The 16865-nt window shown below is 43.1% G+C and overlaps 1 protein-coding gene across 2 annotated transcripts; it reads left to right on the top strand.

The window, feature by feature from the left end:
* The first annotated feature begins 1768 nt into the window (after positions 1-1768).
* Positions 1769-16230, top strand: LOC139421479 (serine/threonine-protein phosphatase PP1-gamma catalytic subunit B-like). 2 transcript variants are annotated; one of them, XM_071172425.1, is made up of 8 exons: positions 1769-1910; positions 2186-2296; positions 11085-11216; positions 11486-11716; positions 11818-11922; positions 12198-12421; positions 13023-13157; positions 13344-16230. In XM_071172425.1, exons 2-8 carry the CDS (start codon positions 2242-2244, stop codon positions 13458-13460), a joined length of 999 nt encoding a protein of 332 aa, XP_071028526.1. In that variant the 5' UTR covers positions 1769-1910; positions 2186-2241; the 3' UTR covers positions 13461-16230. The 2 variants fall into 2 exon arrangements, with proteins under 2 accessions (XP_071028526.1, XP_071028527.1); XM_071172426.1 differs by having other exon boundaries at positions 1778-1910; positions 2189-2296.
* The last annotated feature ends 635 nt before the right edge of the window (positions 16231-16865 follow it).

Raw genomic sequence — 16865 nt, 5'->3', positions numbered from 1 at the left:
ACAAATTCTATATTTTGGGAGGGGCAGAAAACAGTTTTCAACCAGCGATTGAGTTGTGAGACTGCTGTAGAGCTCATCACTCCCTTTAACTGGGAGGGGGCCAGAGACAATTACTCGATGCCGACACATCTTTCTAGCTGATTTACACTTCATCATCAGATGAAGAAGATCGTTACAGCAAGAGCTAATGGGATCCAAATAAATGAATAAAAACAATAAAACATAACTGTTTCAAGTGAGAATTATGAAGGTCTGATGCTGAAAAAGTAAGGAAATGATTGCCCACTTCACCAATATGATATTTTTGTAAAAAAGTTGTGTGTACTTCCAGTAGTTAGCTACACCACTACATTTCAAAAAAGTAATTCAATACTGAAAACACTACCTAGAATCAAATTGAGTTCAACTACCTACAAGCTACTGCAAAATTAGGTTCACTACCCTGTCATACTTTATTTGGATAGTCTGGATAGTCATACTGACAACAAACTATCTGTTGATAAGAAACTGCTTGCTAAGGTTAGAGTTAGGTTTAGAATAAGAGTTAGGGTAAGGGTTAGGGCTTGGGATAGGGTTATTAAGTTTAGGGTTAGGATAAGGATTCAGTTTGGGGTTAGGGCTAGGCCTAGTAGATAGTTGAGATGTTACGGATAGTCTGAAGAACATCTACAGATGGACTATAAAGTGTTACCCACTACCCGAAAAAATGAAAACAAAGGATATGTGAGTGAAAGATAAATTGTTTATTTTTGGTTGTATAGATTGAAGACATGAACAACAATAACTGCAGAGGTCTCTCAATACCATCATGAAACCATGAATCATTTGGAGTTCACACGTTTAGGCTCTGATTCATAGTAAACATGTAGCCTATGATTCACCGTGAATTCAGCCGAAGTCACCCCCTCCCCTAACCCTACCTATATCATAAGGCACAGAACTCACAATGTCCCACCCCATGCCCCACACCCCCAAGGAAAAGTTTTGCCCATACCTCTGTCGAAACTGTCTGACGAATAGGAACACAGTGAGGTGAGGGATGGATTTGGAAACCGGTAAAGAACAAGTAAGGAGGAGGATTGTGTAATAGTGACCTGTAATGGAGGAACGTGAATTTGTGGAGATTATGGGAAGGAATTAGGAATGTCGGGAAAGAGATGAATTAGGGTTGCACAACATCCACATATTACCTTCCCACAAAGTTATACACACGACACACTAAACTACTACATTATTTGAATAATCTGTGTAGTGATAGGGCAAAAACCAAGACTGAGCTTGGGAAACCCTGGACTCTACCCTAATGCAAAATATGCCTTACACTTTTAACTTCTAACACACGGTGGCAGTCCTTGCCGGTACCAACCCCGTTGACGTCGGTTTCCACTAGATAGCACAGTCACAAAGTAGAAATGGACTATATCGTAAAAATTCTTGAAAACATGCTTTTTGGTCTTAATTTGGGGTTAGGGTTGCGTATACGGTTAGCAGTGTGGTTATGGTAAAGGCTAGGTCTAAGATCACATTTTAATGAGATACATTGTAGAAATAGGCGGAGTTTCTGACTTTGTGGCTGTGGTAGTTCTTTATACCTCAGTAGTGGTAACTAGTGACGACCGTTGATGTCATCCGTAAAACAGCTGGAGGTGGGGCACCACTGTGTGACGGATGTACAATGTATCCAATGGAAAACGACAACATGGGTTCAAAATCAAGCAGTGACCCAATCATCATTGAGTAAATCTAAAACTCGCCTTAGTATCAACCCCCTGTCTTCTCGCTTCCCCTGAACAACACGGCCCTTTTTAAGTTCAGTGGGGGAAGAGAAAGGGGGAATCTGAAATACGAAGACAAAAAGACACCTGAAAGGGCCCTGTCTTCTACACGGGAAGACTATTGTCAAATCAAAGGTTGATTATATGTTAACATTTCGTATTTGCATCATTCATTATTGGCTAGCTATAACTAAAGCGGGTAGCTTGGTTTGTTAGCGAACTAACATCGGCTAGCTAGCTTGAACTAACTAGCTAGCTAACCCATTTAGCCAGCTAGCTACAACACGGAAGAGAAAGTAAAGCCAAATTACATTTTTTTTCCCTCAATTTGACATAACAAAATATAAGCTGAAATAAGCTGCCTAGTTGTTTGTTTAACTTGATCGGTACTTGTTTTTGTCTCATCGAAGAAGCAACACGAAACGAAGGTCTTGACTGCCTGGACCACGACAAAAAAATAAGTAAAATGGCGGAGCCGGACAAATTAAACATCGACTCCATAATACAGCGTCTTCTGGAAGGTGAGGATTTGCACTTAACTAGGAATCAAGCCACTTAATTTGATTAATTACGAATCATTTGCTATTTGGATTTTTGTATTTTCAAAGAAGCGTCGGAATTCTAATGATGTCTGGTGTATGTTAGCAGGCTTAACGTCAAGTTAGCTGTTCTCTTTGAAAACGACGTGTCCGGGTTAGAGCGCGAGACAACGTTACCTAGGTCTACGAACTAGTAGGGCAAATGAGAGATGGCTGGCTTGCTGCTTCAATCGTTAACACTCGTCCTGAAGTTGCCCATTTTGTTGTATTATTAGTATTAATGGCAAATCATTATTAAGATGACAAACACCGCTATTTTACGATGATCCCTCTAGCTAGCTACTGTAACGTTAAATATGTTCCGTGTCCTGTCTAGTGTATGCTGTTATAACAATTAATGCAAAGCTAGCCAGTAACGTCGGTTAGTAGGTTTTGTTTACCATTTATTACTGTTTCCTGCAGCCAATCTTTCCATAATGTCATTTTTTTGTTTGCCAGTATTTAGCTAGCTATGTCTAGCACACATCGGCTATACTGTAGCCTAGGCAGACGATGGTACAGATCTAGCGCCCATGTACTATCGTCTAGGTTGGATGTGCATTCCCGGTATTACACTAGTGTCCCCCTATGGATCGGCTTGTACATTCAAGGGAAATGTGCTTACTTTATTTTTGAAACACAATTGTTTATATTTTTGGACGATCTAATATGTTGCACACCATGTTCAACCAAGAATGTGCAATATCCAAAATTGTCCGAAAATACAAATAGTTTCATAAAGAAAGTATGCATATTTTCAGTTTGATGCATTTGCAGCCTGAATGGAGGATGCTGTATGTAGGAGTAGGCCCATTATAATTCATGCCTGGATGAGGGAGAAGCATACTTAAGCATGTTTTTCAGGGCTGCGAATGCAATTATCATGTGCTGAAAGCGTGCTGGCTGAAGTAATAACTTGCTTTTATTGTTTAAATGCAAGCTACAGTGGGTTTAGCCGTATCATTGTGGTTGGTTACACAGAGTGGAGGGCACCAATGGGTCACACTGGCTTTCATTCGGTGCAATTCCACCATGATTACGTACTACTGTGATACTCCAAATTCCATGGACAGGAAACATCAGTGCCCTGGTTTTAAAGGGAATATCCAGATTTTGGGTTTGTCATTGGCCAAGTAGCTTATAGCAGGACTGAAAGTTGTGCATACTGTGAACACTAGAGGTGGAAACATTATGGCACATTACATTCTCTGCGATCTTAGTAGATTTGTAATGAAGTGTTGCTTCCGTCCCTCTCCTTGCCCCAACCTGGGCTTGAACCAAGGACCCTCTGAACACAGCCAACTGTCACCCAAGAAGCATCATTACCTATAGCTCCACAACAGCAGTGTCCCTTTAAGTGCTAGGGAAACAACTACTTCAAGCTCTGAGCCAGCACTAGTTAGCGGTGCTGGCTAGTAGTAATTGAACACTACTAGCCCGCACTGCTAATTAGCTAGATATTTCACATCGGCTACAGAAGCATGAATAGTAGAAATATGGGCTGTCTTGAGGAATGAGAGGAATGTTTGCAAGTAGCAGGCCTAATGTCTCGCTTTCTCTTGGGTTTTTACTCTGAACACATCTTTTGTTGTGGGCAGTTTATGGATGTATTGATGGATTAAAACGATTCCGCTAACCGTGTTTCTGATTGTGACCACCACACCACTCTTGGAGTATTGTGGAGGTTAATGACTGTTGAATAATATGTACATTGGGGCAAAAAAGTATTTAGTCAGCCACCAGTTCTCCCACTTAAAAAGATGAGAGGCCTGTAATTTTCATCATGGTACACTTCAACTATGACAGACAAAATGAGAAAAAAAAATTCCAGAAAATCACATTGTAGGATTTTTAATGAATTTATTTGCAAATTATGGTGGAAAATAAGTATTTGGTCACCTACAAACAAGCAAGATTTCTGGCTCTCACAGACCTGTAACTTCTTCTTTAAGAGGCTCCTCAGTCCTCCACTCGTTACCTGTATTAATGGCTCCTGTTTGAACTTGGTATCAGTATAAAATACACCTGTCCACAACCTCAAACAGTCACACTCCAAACTCCACTATGGCCAAGACCAAAGAGCTGTGAAAGGACACCAGAAACAAAATTGTAGACCTGCACCAGGCTGGGAAGACTGAATCTGCAATAGGTAAGCAGCTTGGTTTGAAGAAATCAACTGTGGGGGCGATTATTAGGAAATGGAAGACATACAAGACCACTGATAATCTCCCTCGATTTGGGGCTCCACGCAAGATCTCACCCCGTGGGGTCAAAATGATCACAAGAACGGTGAGCAAAAATCCCAGAACCACACGGGGGGACCTAGTGAATGACCTGCAGAGAGCTGGGACCAAAGTAACAAAGCCTACCATCAGTAACACACTACGCTGCCAGGGACTCAAATCCTGCAGTGCCAAACGTGTCCCCCTGCTCAAGCCAGTACATGTCCAGGTCCGTCTGAAGTTTGCTAGAGAGCATTTGGATGATCCAGAAGAAGATTGGGAGAATGTCATATGGTCAGATGAAACCAAAATATAACTTTTTGGTAAAAACTCAACTCGTCGTGTTTGGAGGACAAAGAATGCTGAGTTGCATCCAAAGAACACATACCTACTGTGAAGCATGGGGGGTGGAAACATCATGCTTTGGGGCTGTTTTTCTGCAAAGGGACCAGGACGACTGATCCGTGTAAAGGAAAGAATGAATGGGGCCATGTATCGTGAGATTTTGAGTGAAAACCTCCTTCCATCAGCAAGGGCATTGAAGATGAAACGTGGCTGGGTCTTTCAGCATGACAATGATCCCAAACACACCGCCCGGGCAACGAAGGAGTGGCTTCGTAAGAAGCATTTCAAGGTCCTGGAGTGGCCTAGCCAGACTCCAGATCTCAACCCCATAGAAAATCTTTGGAGGGAGTTGAAAGTCCGTGTTGCCCAGCAACAGCCCCAAAACATCACTGCTCTAGAGGAGATCTGCATGGAGGAATGGGCCAAAATACCAGCAACAGTGTGTGAAAACCTTGTGAAGACTTACAGAAAACGTTTGACCTCAGTCATTGCCAACAAAGGGTATATAACAAAGTATTGAGAAACTTTTGTTATTGACCAAATACTTATTTTCCACCATAATTTGCAAATAAATTCATTAAAAATCCTACAGTGTGATTTTCTGGATTTTTTTCCCTCATTTTGTCTGTCATAGTTGAAGTGTACCTATGATGAACATTACAGGCCTCATCTTTTTAAGTGGGATTGCTTGCACAATTGGTGGCTGACAAAATACGTTTTTTGCCCCACTGTAGGTGTTAGTGTTTGGTGCATGGGAGAAGCTGTCTATACCACACAGGTTTGCCCTCACACAGGTTTGCCCTCAGTCCTGGCCACTCCTTAGATTTATGATGGCTTCTATAGTAACAGATATGAGACTTGGGGGGGCAGAAGCAATCTTATGATCTGTATGATAAATGTTGCGTATTGGGAGACCTGAGGCTGTCAGACCATCATAAACCCCTCAGCTACTAAATCTGCAAGGGCCTTCTGCTGTAATGAGCACAGTGGCTGAGCCAGACATGAGCTTCTGCTGGCCTGGGAACAGTTCAGAAAACAGGAAGTGGGGCATTCTGCTGCTTTTGGAACTTGTCTAGTTAGATTTAAAAAATGTCTCTCTCCAAGTCTGGTCTAACTGGTTTAAAAGTCACGTCAGGTGTTCAAACCCCTGGATCTGCTGTTTTGTTCTTCCCTTTTTGAAATCTATTGATCTAGATGTATACAGATTATTACTGTATCAATTTATAGGCTATCACTTATTTCTTTTTTGACAATTATTGACTGTAATGGTACTGCAGTTAACCTAGACATTTTCCCATGTCTGTTTTCTCAGTGTTATCGCTCCTCTACATCATGGTAATAGCGGTGCATCATGTTGTAGGGCTCCACCACAGATGGAACAATAATCCAGACATTTCATCAGATGTGTAAGTGTGAAGCATCCGATGAAGCTACCTAATATGGTGATGAGAGAGCGTCCAGTGGCCGGCAGTGAGACAAGATGGAACGAGATGGATTTTTGCAGACATCGTGATCATTTTCTCCTTGATGAAACATATGACCTCAACACAGTTTTCTGTTCTCAAAGCTAGAATCCGTTATGAAGAGTGGACTAAGTTTGGGAGATTTTACCCTTTGTCATAGTAAAACAATTAAAATGTTGTTTAGGAGTGCAAGGGCAAATTGAATTATTGCACACACACTTCAGAGTAGGTGTTCCTTAACGGAAATATGCAGATACATGCTAGAACGCGCCAATAGGACCTCTCTAGCTCTTGCTTGGCTCTGCCCACTCCTTGCTTGTTCTGCCCACTATGACTCATTTGTTCCCGATGGAAACGCCAAGCTGTGGTCTATCTTTTGTTAGTTATAAGAAATCTTTGGCTCTACCATGTTGTCTGTCTCCAACTGTTTGAATAACATACTAGCCTGTCCACTTTGTTGTTTCCCACAATGAAATCAGGTATGGGGACTGTGGATTGGTCTCTGTTCGTACGTTAGTAAAAACGCCATCTCAGACAGCACTGGCCTGAGTTTGTTGAAACTTGGGTGAATGATGACACTGATTGGCCCAGGGCAGGAGCTATAGTAATTAACTGACATTTGTGAGTCACACCAGAGAGGAAGAGGTGAAGCGAGAGTGATAGCTGGGCCCAAAATCTGTCTTCTCCAGCAGATGGTGTTTTTATATTTTTCGCTCGTCGACTGAGGTGTTTTTGTATGGAGGTCAATGCTCTATCTTGGCCAGGTCGCAGTTGTAAATGAGAACGTGTTCTCAACTAGCTTACCTGGTTAAATAAAGGTGAATAAAAAAAATTGGTGTCCATATGAATGATTCTGTTGTACCAAACCTCAAATGCAAATAGCCAGTTGAAACTGCTTGTTGTCATGGAGAAAGGTAATCTATCAACTTTGTTGTTAGGGGGAGGGGCCTGGTGTGTGTGAATGGGAAAGTGCACACAGCACTGGAGTAAAAAGACAAGCAGACAAAAGCTCATAAAAACGGGAGAACGTTATTCTTGAGATGCATGTGTTTGGAATTTCGCTTTAAAATGCACATTCAAATTAATTAGATATATCGCTCAGCCCTAGCCCCCTTATGACTTTGACTGTGGCTCTTGATGGCTGGAAGTGTTGTGGAAACCGGACCTTTTTTTCTCTTGCGGTGTAGCAACTCATTACAAGGCAGAGTGTTTGCCTCTGTTGTGAGAGTTGTCATAATTAGCCTATGGCATTTTCTAAATTAGTTTTGAAGTCTTGGCCAGTCCATAAACCATCACCTGTGTCTTTTTGTCCATCCAATCCTGCTGTATTTCTATGATGTAGAGACAGGCCAAGGTAACTGCCTTCTGGTTGCTTAATCACTCTTTTGACAGAGAATGGTGACTACCATCGACCTTTAGCTGCACCATGTACACCGTAACACATGGGCCAGCCTGGTGACAATGTTTGCAAACCAGTTAAATGTGGTGACGGTGTGACTAGTTTCAATGTGATTAACCATCAGCCTCCTGACCTGTACATCTGAACGGTCAGTCCAGGCCGCTACTACCACCTCCTGTCACCATCTGAGGATGTCCATATCAGCCATGGACATATCAGGAGGGGAATCTGAAGCCAGCCAACTGTTGATTCCCAACGGCTTTCCTATTGTGCTTGTCCAACTTTTTATTTTCTATCCCGTGACCAGCAAAGCAGAAATCCCTTTGTCTGACCCCCTCCCCATCCCCCACGCCCCTTCTCTAAGCTCACTGTTGCCATTGGCCATGTGGCTAACTTTAGAGTAAGCTCTGTCATGGCTTAGCCGACCCTAATCCAGGTTTAAAGTGACAAGCAGCACTACCCTATTTATACCCACATTTCACTCTTTAGGGCCAAGGCCTGTGTTGCTGCCCTAACATGACACTGCTCATTTAGATCTATTGCTGAGGTCCTACCTGGAAGTCCTCGTCCGTTTCCATCCTCCATTTTCAGAACAAATATGTGTGCCCCTCTCCCACTGCCTATGATTTTATTAAGGCAGAATATATTTTTGTGAAAGCACTACACTGAACAAAAATATTAACGCAACATGTAACAATTTCTAAGATTTGACAGTTACAGCTCAAATAAGGAAATTCATTATGCCCTAATCTATGGATTTCACATGATTAGGAATACACATGCATCTGTTGGTGTCAAATACCTTACAAAAAAGGTAGGGGCATGGATCAGAAAACCAGTCAGTATCTTGTGACACATCTCCTTCACATAGTTGGGTGGCAGGTAGCTCAGTGGTTAGAGCGTTGGGCCAGTAACTGAAAGGTTGCTGGTTCGAATCCCCAAGCCGAATGTTGTCCCACGACTCTTCAATGGCTGTGTGAAGTTGCTGGATTTTAGCGGGAACTGGAACACGCTGTCGTACACGTCGATCTAGAGCATCCCACACATGCTTGTTGGGTGACATGTCTGAGTATGCAGGTCGTGGAAGAACTGGGACATTTTCAGCTTCCAGGAATTGTGCACAGGTCCATTATTATGAAACATGAGGTGATGTCGGCGGATGAATGACACGACAATGAGCCTTACGAGCTCGTCACGGTTTCTCTGTGCATTCAAATTGCCATCGATTACAATGCAAATGTTTGTTGTTCGTATCTAATGCCAGCCCATACCGTAACATTGACATCAGCAAAGTGCTCGCCTATACAACGTGGTATGCAGTTGTCAGTACGTCCAACTGGCCTCAATTTTTCTAAAACAATGTTGGAGGCGGCTTATGGTAGAGAAATGAACATGACATTCTCTGGCAACAGCTCTGGTGGACATTCCTGCAGTCGATTGCACTCTCAACTTGAGACATCTGTGGCATTGTGTTGTGTGATAACTGCATGTTCTCTAGTTTGGTATTTGGCAAGGTCAGCAACGTTCAGTTTGAGCTGTCAGAGTTTGACAAGTGTTCAATTAACCCCGGTGTGTGTTTTTGTAAAGAACACTGTCTGCACCCAGCTTGTAAAGCAGAATGTCACTGAAGGGTTTCAGGCAATTTTATTGTTCTGCTCTCTTAAGTGTGTCTAACCCATTTATCTTCAGCAATTACAGTACCAGGTGCATGATAGAGCACAACAAGTGTCTATGGTTGAATATTAGGTTTTCTGTTGATGCTTGTTTGTCATTGCCTAGTTCTCCTGTGATGGTTTATAGAGCGCTGGCATTGGACTTTTCACCTGCACCCAGGGAAGACAGCAGAACGTGCAGGAAAGGGGGTGGAATTGATTATGTGACACAAACAACCGTTTGTGTCACATAAAAGTCCCCCGTACATCATGAGTCACTGGAATACACTTACTACATGCTCCGTTATATCCTTGCCTGGAGCTTGTCATGCAAACAGGATTTCTGAATAATACAGTCCTACTGTTGTATTTGTTTGACTAGATGTGCTGTTGTAGTGATCCCTTGCAGCTATAGTGAAGGTTCTAGTTTGGAAGGAGTATTGAGATTGAAGTAGGAGCCTCATCCAGCTGATCATATTAAACCTGTACTTGACCTGCAGCGCCACAAAAGCCTCAAGCTGCCCTGCAAATCATGCCAACATACTTAAGAGTATTTGCTGCTCCAGGGCTACAATGGTGCGATAACATTAAACATTTTACCAATTTGTGGCTCCAGTAGAGCTGATCACCTGTCTGTGTTGATCATTGAACACTCATATCAGTTACACTGTGGATTTGCACCTCTGCTTGATGAACATGTAACACACATGTAACACGTACACAGCCACAGGGTGGGTTTTCCTTTTCCTGGTAGAATATGTGTGAATGTCATAACTAGCTACTGTACTCAACAAACACGTACGATTCTTGAGATCCAGAGCAGAGTTAGGGGACAGCCTGCCTCAGGAAGATGCTCAGCACTGTGCATGTGTCCCTTGTGACCTGACCACATCTCAGACCAGCCTGCTACTACCATCCTGCTACTACTAGCCTGCTTAGCTCTGCCGTGTGGTCAGAGGCGGCCTAGCAACGTTTGCTGTCAGTTCACAGGCTCTATGCTACCAGACTGCATGCGGTGTACTTGTAACCAGAGAGCTCTGAAGTTGGCCATCAATGATATGTTTATTTAATTGTGATTTAGGCCTACTTTGATTTTAAGGGCAGTGTATTTGATCCTTGTTTGACTCGTACAGTGTGATATTCGCTGCGTATGCCCCTTTCCGTTGCAGTCTCTCTGTCCTGGTTACATCAGCAGACAGGCAGGTGGTGTGTTCATACGTGCTTCTGGGGCTGGGTGCACACTGCACACATTTGTTCAGACACATAGCCAGGCCTGTACCTTCTGCTGGTACTCAGTTCAACACTGCCATCATCATCCCCTAGTCTTGAGTGCTCAGAAACAAAGACCCCAACACCCTTTTCATTTAGGTTTCACGCTCTGTAACCTTGAGATTCTCACATCAAATAGTTCATCCTCCTGGCTTGTGCTGTGTGAGCAGATTCACCTTGGCTCTGCAGTATGCTCAGGGTTGTGCTGTCAGCGGGGCCTGTGATACTGATTGGTTTCTCTGCTCTGGTGCGCTGTGTGTTAGATCTGTGGCTGTGCTATTTGTGTATGTGTTGTTTCCATGGTCTTGGCCTAGCATGTTTGTTCCAATAAGCGCAGCGTCAGTCCTCACTCTGTTTGCTCTGTCTTTCTCTCCCCTCCAGTTAAGGGCTCTCGGCCAGGCAAGAACGTTCAGCTGACAGAGAACGAGATCCGTGGCCTTTGCCTCAAGTCTCGCGAAATCTTCCTCAGCCAGCCAATCCTGCTCGAGCTTGAGGCACCACTCAAGATCTGCGGTGAGTCATATTGGATAAGTTATGATGGCTGAAATTGGTTTCATAGTAATTAATGTCAGTGTAGCAAAGCAGCTGCGCCTCTCTGACACAACTGATAGTGAAAGCTCCAAGGTTTAATAACACGACTGATTGTCTGATTTACTGTAGAATTCTAATCTCTAATTGCCTTTGCTATCTCAGTCCAACGGCCTGTATACACACACAGATCTAATGTAGTCAGGGAGGGTGTGGTAGTGACTGACTGGCCACCTCTGTGCTGCCCCCTGCAGGTGACGTCCATGGTCAGTACTACGACCTGCTGCGGCTGTTTGAGTACGGAGGTTTCCCCCCGGAGAGCAACTACCTGTTCCTAGGGGACTACGTGGACCGGGGGAAGCAGTCCCTGGAGACCATCTGCTTGCTTCTGGCCTACAAGGTCAAATACCCAGAGAACTTCTTCTTGCTGCGCGGCAACCACGAGTGTGCCTCCATTAACCGTATCTATGGCTTTTATGACGAGTGTAAGTGCCGAGACGAGAAGCTGGAACACATGCTTAACAACAGGAGACCGGAACACACACACAGTATTAACCATTTAGTAATGCCCCTTGCTCCTCTTTAGGTAAGAGACGGTATAACATCAAGCTGTGGAAGACGTTCACAGACTGCTTCAACTGTTTACCCGTGGCTGCCATTGTAGATGAGAAGATCTTCTGCTGCCATGGAGGTTGGTGGTGTATGCTTGCATGATCTGTGTGTGTGGGTCTTTCCCCTGTGGGCCTTATCAATAAGCACTTGGTGGCCCCATGATCGTTTGGATTAACCACGCCCCTTAAGTGTTTGTGGTGGAAGATGACTCAAGTGTATACATTTGATAAGAGGTGGTAGTTATCAAGGTGTGATTTCAGAACTTCCTGTTCTTGGTGGTAGAAGACAGTATCATGGCAGTCAGCATTCATTTGTATGGTGATGTAATGTTTCTGTGTGCTATGTTCTGTCCAGGCCTCTCTCCAGACCTCCAGTCCATGGAGCAGGTGCGCAGAGTGATGCGACCCACAGATGTGCCTGACCAGGGCCTGCTGTGTGACCTGCTTTGGGCCGACCCAGACAAAGATGTCCTGGGCTGGGGCGAGAATGACCGCGGGGTCTCTTTCACATTCGGGGCAGACGTGGTGGCCAAATTTCTGCACAAACACGACATGGACCTTATATGCAGGGCACATCAGGTAATGGCTTAGCTCAGTGGTTTAGAGTTCTGGATGGGGTTTGGGGGCTGGAAAGAGAGTATTTTGCAGGACACTGTCAGACCAATGGTAGGTTTGGAAGAATAGAGGGATTTTGTTATTAATCAGGGAAATCAGATGATCAAGGGTCATTGCACCTACATAAAATATTGAAGCACTTTTTTAAAGCTGGAATCTTTAATTGGTGACACTGCCACGTCTGTTTGGGATATTACAACAACAAAGAAGTTGTAAACAACAAACCCTACTTTTCCTCTCTGACATCATTGCACACGCGATAGAACAGCAGAATATGTACTGCAATTCTTTTGGTCCATGCTGCCGAAGATGACGATTCCGTTTCACAACACAAACAACAACAAAGGTGCTGGGGTGAACAGTAGCTCTGTTTCCCCTGATGCGGATTTCATCTTTAAAGCGTGTCATTTTGTGTTTTTACTGGCGATGGAGGTTGTGTTCATTTAAGATGGTAACTCCTCTGTTTGAAATGTACTGGTGGCCCTGCAGTTGTTGGTTATCCACTCCTGGTATTTTTCCTGTTTATTTTTCATTGCGTTCTTACCTCTTTCATTCCTGTCCTCAGGTGGTAGAAGACGGTTACGAGTTCTTTGCAAAGAGACAGCTTGTTACTCTGTTCTCTGCCCCTAACTACTGTGGAGAGTTTGATAATGCCGGTGCCATGATGAGTGTGGATGAGACCCTCATGTGTTCCTTTCAGGTGTGTACTCCTCTGCTTTTCTCTCTGCTCCTTTTCTCTCTCCTTCAGTCTGGCTGTTCCTGTCCGTCAGTCTAGATTTTTAAGCTCTGCCAGTCCCCTGTCTTACCTGTTACGTGCTGCAGTGTTCAGTCTGTAGGGGTATATGTATATTTATAGCTGTCTAAAGAAAGCCTCTCTATTCCTCAGATTCTCAAGCCAGCGGATAAGAAGCTCTACTCTTATGGTGGAGGTGGAGGAATGGGATCTGGACGCCCCGTCACCCCACCACGGAATTCCGCCAAAGGCGGAAAGGCCAAGAAATAACACCCACTGGACACCCCCCTCCCTGAACCAAGCACCCCCCCCCCCCCCCCCCCCAATACTCTTTCTCTACCTCCCTACTTTTCCCCTCATCACCAAACAGCAACAAAGCAGACAGTACCTAGGGTTCGGTCCTCTTTTTCTCTGATACTGTTTTTAACTGTTTGAGTGTATGTATGTCCGTGTGTCTGAGAGGTTTATTGTATTCTGTTTGTATGTCCTTCCTTTCCCCTGCTCTGTTCTCCTGTCACTTTGTAGATGAAATTGGTCCTTCTTTTCAGTGATGTAAATGCACACCTGGGGGGGAGAGGAGGGGAAAGGAGCCTTTACTGTTTGTTAGGGCCCTGCACTGTTTTGATGCTCAACACAAGCTTTTGTACATCCTGTTTGAGAGGTGTGTATGGAATGGGGTCAATCTGCATGGTCAGATGGTAACAACGGCACACACCACACACTGAGAGCACAGGTGGATATGTGCAGATGGACCCTTTTAGTTTATGGATTCACAAAGATCAAGAAGCGGACACGTTTATTTTTTTTCTCTCCCAAAAACCAATGATTTGAAAACGCAATCATGGATGTGAAATAGTTTGGCTTTTCTGTTTTTTTTTGTATTTTTTTTGTAGATGCATAAAAAAAGGTTTGAATCCTTGAGTTTTAGTTTATTTGGAAGCCGATGTTTAATAAAGAACCATTTATTTAAAATATCCCATCACACTGTTCACTATGTTCACCTCACCATTGCTTTGTGATTTGTTTATATATTAAATTCCTCTAACCCACATGTCGAACTCATTCCACAAAGGGTTGCGTTTCCATGGGTTTTTGCTCCACCCTTGTACTTGGTGGATGAATTAAGGTCACTAAATAGTAATGAATTTCAGGGATCCCGAGTGGCGCAGTCTAAGGCACTGCATCTCGGTGCTAGAGGAGTCACTACAGTCCCTGGTCCGATTCCAGGCTGTATCACAACCAGCCGTGAGTGGGAGTCCCATAGGGCGGCGCACAATTGGCCCAGTGTCGTCCGGGTTAGTGTTTGGCCAGGGTAGGACATCATTGTAAAGAATTTGTTCTTAACTGACTTGCCTAGTTACATTTGGCCCTCCATTCAATGAGTTTGACACCTCTGCTCTACCCCCTTTGTCATTCCCACTTGCTCTTCTCTTGTCTGAACGGTATCGAACGCTTTGTTCAGAGTGGGATGTTGGCATAAGTTGCTGGCTCCAAGAAATACACAGCATTTTGGGGGCTTTTGCTTAGCCATTTTCTATCATCCCCTTTCCTTAAAATGTGTTCTCCTTGCCCCTATCCTTTAAACACGGTCAATGTTCATCTCTCTGGTTCTCACCCCCCCCCCCCCATCTTCCATATTCTGTCTCCCATTTTGCTCAGTAGTTTCCCTCTGGGTTCTGAGTAGTCAAAGAATGTCATACCTCAATTCTCACCCCACTTTGCATCTGGCCCCCACCCCTTACTCAGCTCATGTTTTTCTCTTCTCTTTTATATTTAAAGATGTATAACAACTTGCCAGACCGCATTAATGCTCATTTCCTGTGCTGGGTTCTTTCTCACATTTTAGTAGCTAGCTCATATCGGCTTCTAGTGCTCTCTCCTCTCCACTAGGTGGTGCATTTCATACAACACTCACCATTGCGTCATCTCACTGAAGACGGGATCAGGAGTACTGTACATTCAATGCGACCCCAACAGTGCTGAGTGCATTCATGGTGCATAGGTGGCAGTATGTTTTTTAAAGAGCACATGGCTCAAGGTTTTTTGGCTTTGTAGTTTATAAAGAAAAGTGATCATATTGTGAGACCAAGGAGTGTTGGTTTTAATGACATGTTATGATCTATTGACCAGAGGAAGTGTTATTTGCTGTTAGATAAGGATATTGAATGCTTGATATACAATATGTTACATGGAAAGGTAATACAATTGTTTTTAAAAGAGCTGTAATATTAGAGAACATTTTGGGTTGGAAAACTTTTTTGCAGATCAAATAACAGTTTGTTTCAAGTTGTCGGAATTGGCAATGGCTTGTTTTCTGGCAAGGCTTTAAGACAATGATTCAGAGCTGTAATGTAGATCATCTGCAATTTTTTGAAAATATGCATTTTGGAAACAAGCTTTGCTTACATGCTTTAGGCAGTAGGGTAGAGCAATGCCTCAACTTGAAGATAAATTGTTTTGGGGATCATTGCAGGTCTTTGTATTGCTGTTCTGAATGATACTTCCAATTTCACCCGACCCTACTCTGTTCATAGCAGGGTAAACGTTCTGCTTGTAATGTTGGTCAGATCATTAAGACATCACCAACAATCTACTGTAACTATCGATATCAATCTTATTTCTTTTGAACTTTTATTTCAAGGACTAGGGCAATATAGATATTGTGATAATGTAAAACGTGTTTATTTTATTTTAACCAATCAGGGACGTTTTTCCTTAATGCACTGTCGCTGGAGGCAATACAAGGCCACGTTCAGTTGCCAAACGTTGTCGAACGTTGCAGATAGAAATGCCATGAATAGAGCTGATGCGTTCGTATTCTAAATGTCAGAGGCGTTTGTTCTACATAGCCTATTTCTATCCGAACGTATCAAAACGTTAAGTCCTGCTGAACGCGCCCCAGGCTAGAAAAGCTCAAATATAAATGAATCAAAAACGTTAAATAAAAATAAAATGTTTTATTTTTATGTAATTTGTTTTCCAACCAATCACAAATCCTGTGTCTGTTACCGGGTAGAAAATAAAAAATAGTGAATTTGTACTTTGTCTGTTTTTGTCTTGCAGATGATACAATATGGAAGTTTTGCTCGAGTGTTGGCTGTAAGGTTTGTATGCATGATGTGCAACATAACCTTTTGCTCATGGGTGTGGGGAGGTTGGACCCCCTTCTGAAGAAGTAATTTCTGGACAATATTACTGTCCATAATAGTGGACCATTTTTGTCTCAAGAAACGGCCAATATTCCATAATGGAACTTTAAATGAGCCATGGTTTGTGTATAATGTAAAATAAATTGACGCTATAGGCCACTAATGTTGAATTACCCATATTGTGATACATACTACATATTGTATGTTTGAGATTACATTTAAATGGGCGCCATCTAGTGTATACAACAACGTATGCAGTTCATCTATAGGAAATCATTTACAGTAAAATTATATTATAGGGAGAAATAGGCGGAGCATGAATGCACGTTTCTATTTTGCACATTGCCCTATCAATTCCGATCATATAAAACAGCTGAACCAAATCTCAAATCAATAGCAGACAAAGCGCAACTGGAACGGAGTCAGGTCAGCCTTGTTGAGTTGTTTGAGCTAAGATATAATTCAAACTGAAAATGGATCCTTGTGATTGCTCAAAAAGTAAGTTTGCCTAATGGAATTGATCTCT

Source organism: Oncorhynchus clarkii, chromosome 12 (genome assembly GCF_045791955.1).
Source record: "Oncorhynchus clarkii lewisi isolate Uvic-CL-2024 chromosome 12, UVic_Ocla_1.0, whole genome shotgun sequence".
NCBI classification, from domain to species: Eukaryota; Metazoa; Chordata; class Actinopteri; order Salmoniformes; family Salmonidae; genus Oncorhynchus; species Oncorhynchus clarkii.
The sequence above is the reverse complement of the archived record's forward strand: the minus strand, read 5'-3'. Positions and strand labels throughout refer to the sequence as shown.

Coding starts and splice junctions, on each gene's coding strand:
- LOC139421479 (XM_071172425.1), top strand. CDS start 2,242: ATGGCGGAGCCGGACAAATTAAACATCGACTCCATAATACAGCGTCTT. Junction 2,297..11,084: donor AATACAGCGTCTTCTGGAAG/GTGAGGATTTGC, acceptor TCTCCCCTCCAG/TTAAGGGCTCTCGGCCAGGC. Junction 11,217..11,485: donor GGCACCACTCAAGATCTGCG/GTGAGTCATATT, acceptor TGCCCCCTGCAG/GTGACGTCCATGGTCAGTAC.